The sequence below is a fragment of the Adiantum capillus-veneris genome, chromosome 22 (genome assembly GCF_014529385.1).
Source record: "Adiantum capillus-veneris isolate H3 chromosome 22, ASM1452938v2, whole genome shotgun sequence".
Classification (NCBI taxonomy): domain Eukaryota; kingdom Viridiplantae; phylum Streptophyta; class Polypodiopsida; order Polypodiales; family Pteridaceae; genus Adiantum; species Adiantum capillus-veneris.
Window position 1 is genome coordinate 39,626,586 of NC_140952.1, and position 2,950 is coordinate 39,629,535.

General features: G+C 40.8%; 1 protein-coding gene across 1 annotated transcript; it reads left to right on the plus strand.

Annotated features, from left to right (window-relative positions):
* The first annotated feature begins 1,721 nt into the window (after nt 1-1,721).
* On the plus strand, nt 1,722-2,529 carry LOC147429194 (uncharacterized). The gene is made up of 2 exons (XM_086494666.1): nt 1,722-1,928; nt 2,193-2,529. Exons 1-2 carry the CDS (start codon nt 1,841-1,843, stop codon nt 2,420-2,422), a joined length of 318 nt encoding a protein of 105 aa, XP_086350792.1. The 5' UTR covers nt 1,722-1,840; the 3' UTR covers nt 2,423-2,529.
* The last annotated feature ends 421 nt before the right edge of the window (nt 2,530-2,950 follow it).

The window sequence follows — 2,950 nt, forward strand, 5'->3', positions numbered from 1 at the left end:
CTTGGTTTGGGGGGGGGGGGGGGGGGGGGGGGGGGGGGGGGGGGGGGATTACTCGGGTAAAAGCCCCATATTAAGGATAGCAAGAAAGAAAAATGGCTTTCTGCTACTATGATTAACCATTTTCAAGTCAGCGGTAATCGGTGCACAGTTGATGTTTGAGATTATAGGAAAGAAATGATGATTGATGTTATAACATCAGAGAATCACTTCAAACACAACTACTCAAACTGCTACACAAATCAAAAGTTAACACATTAGTCCATTTAGCCATGAAACTCCCTCATGCTTGTACTGCCACCACATGGGAGGGATTTGTCCTTAAAGGTTGTCCCTAACTTGGAGCCTATCCGGCTATCGAAGCTTTTATCCTACCACATCACATGAGAGTCAGACATAGAGGCTAAGCCACGTGAAACCTTTAAGGATAATCCCAAATTGAGGTTTTAAATATTGTTGTATCTGGGGAACTCTGGTTGAATTTATAGTTGAAACCTTTTTTCTTTTGTGCAAAACTCACAATTGTAGGTGATTGTATTAGAATGCTACCAAGAAATATACAAATCAGCCTCAAGCTCATGCTGAGCCTTAAGGGGCAGATGGTTCCTTCAGAGCCTAGTTAGAAGTATCTAGTAACGTACTATTACCAAAAGCCTAGTCCTTCACGCTGCAAGGCTCGATCGGATGGCGAAGGTCACCCTAAGCCAATCATTTGATTTATAGTTGAAACCTTAACATGATTATTTAATGTGTTGGAATATATGTTCTGCTATACAATTCATAGCAAAGTGAATTGAGAAAGCTCAAAAACAAAGAGTCTGTTCCACATACTTTTTGGTGCAAAGTAATTGATAATTGGGATTGTTATAGAATACACATCCAAGCTATTTACCGAGATTGGTAACTATGGTTTATAGATTAAATAAATCTATATTAAGGATAAAGGGGGAGGGAATTCCGGTTCCCCCTCTCTGCCACGCGTCAGAATGTCTTTCAAGCGGCGGATGTGGCCTGCAGCTTGGGGAGCACAGTGATGGAGAGAGAAAGGGAGAAGGAAAGGGGGGGGGGAAGGGGGGGGGGGGGGAGGGGGCTATACTAGTAGAAAGTAAGGTCCAAGGCAATTACAAAAGAGGTTAAGTGAGTAATATGTATGACGGATAGAGACTCAATTGACGAATGTTTAGTGCAAAGATTGCTTACTGAAGGATCAAGATAGCCATGATTTCTTTCACTTTAGGATTCTAAAATTCTTTGGAGGAGATGAAACTCTGGAGAATATTCGTGTGTGTGTGTGTGTGTGCGCGCGCGCGCACGTACATTTTGTGTGGGTTAATTTAATGGACAAGGGCGTTCTCATATCATTAGATGGAATCTCCCTAAAAGCTTATATGGTAAGAAAGTGAAGAAAGGCAAATCTATAGCTTCTAGCCTTCCTTTTGTGTATGCAACAACATTCACACCATAAAAAATCAGCAAATGCTAGGGCCTCATCTTCCAAGGTATGGTGGTTTCTTGTGAGATGATGGAGGAATATAATCAATTTAATTTTATTATAAGGTTGATTTCAAACTTGAAACGACAAAAAAGATTAGCAAGTCATGATGAGAGCATAATTGTTTACACAAAATCAAAAGCAATCTATCGAATCATCACCGTCAGCATAGGTTTTGTCTTACAAGGCGGCGGTGTTGAACAGAGCATGTATGTATTGTGCTCTTGTGTTCTAGAGGTAAAAAGAATGAATGGATAGGTCATACTATATATATATATATATATATATATATGAGGAGAGGAGCCCTTGAATCCACAACACATAGATTAGTGCTTTTCTGCAAAGTGCTACATGCAAAAGCCGACGGCAATGCCGAACTTTGAGATAGATTATGTCAAGGAGACTGCCCATGCCTACATTATCAATTGCAAATTAACAGGTAAACACCTTAATTATGGACAAATTCAGCTCATTTTGGCAGGATTGTGAACCTAAATGCTTAGTAATAGAAAATTTTGGCCCATTGTGTAAGGATTAGCTACATGTCTAATACAATTATAATCAATGCAAGATACAAGTAGTTTGAGCACATTATGTGGTGTCTTTTAAGAAGTAAGTGTGCTTAATTTTGAGAGCAATTCTAGATTGTTATGTAGTTAATCATGCTTAAAGCACATTTGGTATGTTGTGGGGAGTATTGCAGGGGTATTCAAAGAAAAAGTGCAAGTACAAGCCGAAGTTGACAGCAACTGCGTGGTGGTAAAATGCGGACATTTTTTTGCGAGGAGGATTCATTTGCCCTCAAACTCGAGTAGCTCTCGCACTACTGCCTCTTGGGATGGCCGCTTTCTAACTCTTTTTGTTCCTCGCACCCTTGCATGCTCTAACACCACCCCCTCCAAAGTTCTCATTGTTCAAACCGTCCACCACTAGCCTAGTGCACACTTTTTCTTTCTACACAACTCACCCCTCATATGTTCATAACTAAGATGCGAAACTATCAGATGTGTTAAGCTCGCACATCGAACACATAGGACGAAACAAATTCTGACACGTTTACCCTTTAAGGTTGAAATTGTATCCTTTGAAGGTTCTCTTCTAAATTTCGTAATTTACAAGAAAAAATACAATATGGCTCTTTTGTAAAAACATGGAAAGTTGTTGGAGTGACATAAAATCTCTCTCTCTCTCTCTCTCTCTCTCTCTCTCTCTCTCTCTCACATATTGTGCTCTTAGGCTGGGTTTGGACGAGCCCACAAAAAGAGGTGCATGACACCACCGTGGGCGACTGCCGAACGGGCCGACGGCTCAAAAGGGAATAGTGCATCTCTGAACCGAACAATGATCCCCCCCCCCCAACCCAAAACACACACACACACACACTCAACAGATTGTCATCAACAGTGTATCCTAAAATCCTTATTCAGTAAAGGTGCCCAATTCTTTTTGAGGTGCTTGATT

Bases quoted from the DNA above. Each gene is read 5' to 3' on its own strand.
- LOC147429194 (XM_086494666.1), top strand. From the start codon at position 1,841: ATGCAAAAGCCGACGGCAATGCCGAACTTTGAGATAGATTATGTCAAG. The intron at 1,929-2,192 runs GTAAACACCTTA...GGAGTATTGCAG, and splicing joins TATCAATTGCAAATTAACAG to GGGTATTCAAAGAAAAAGTG.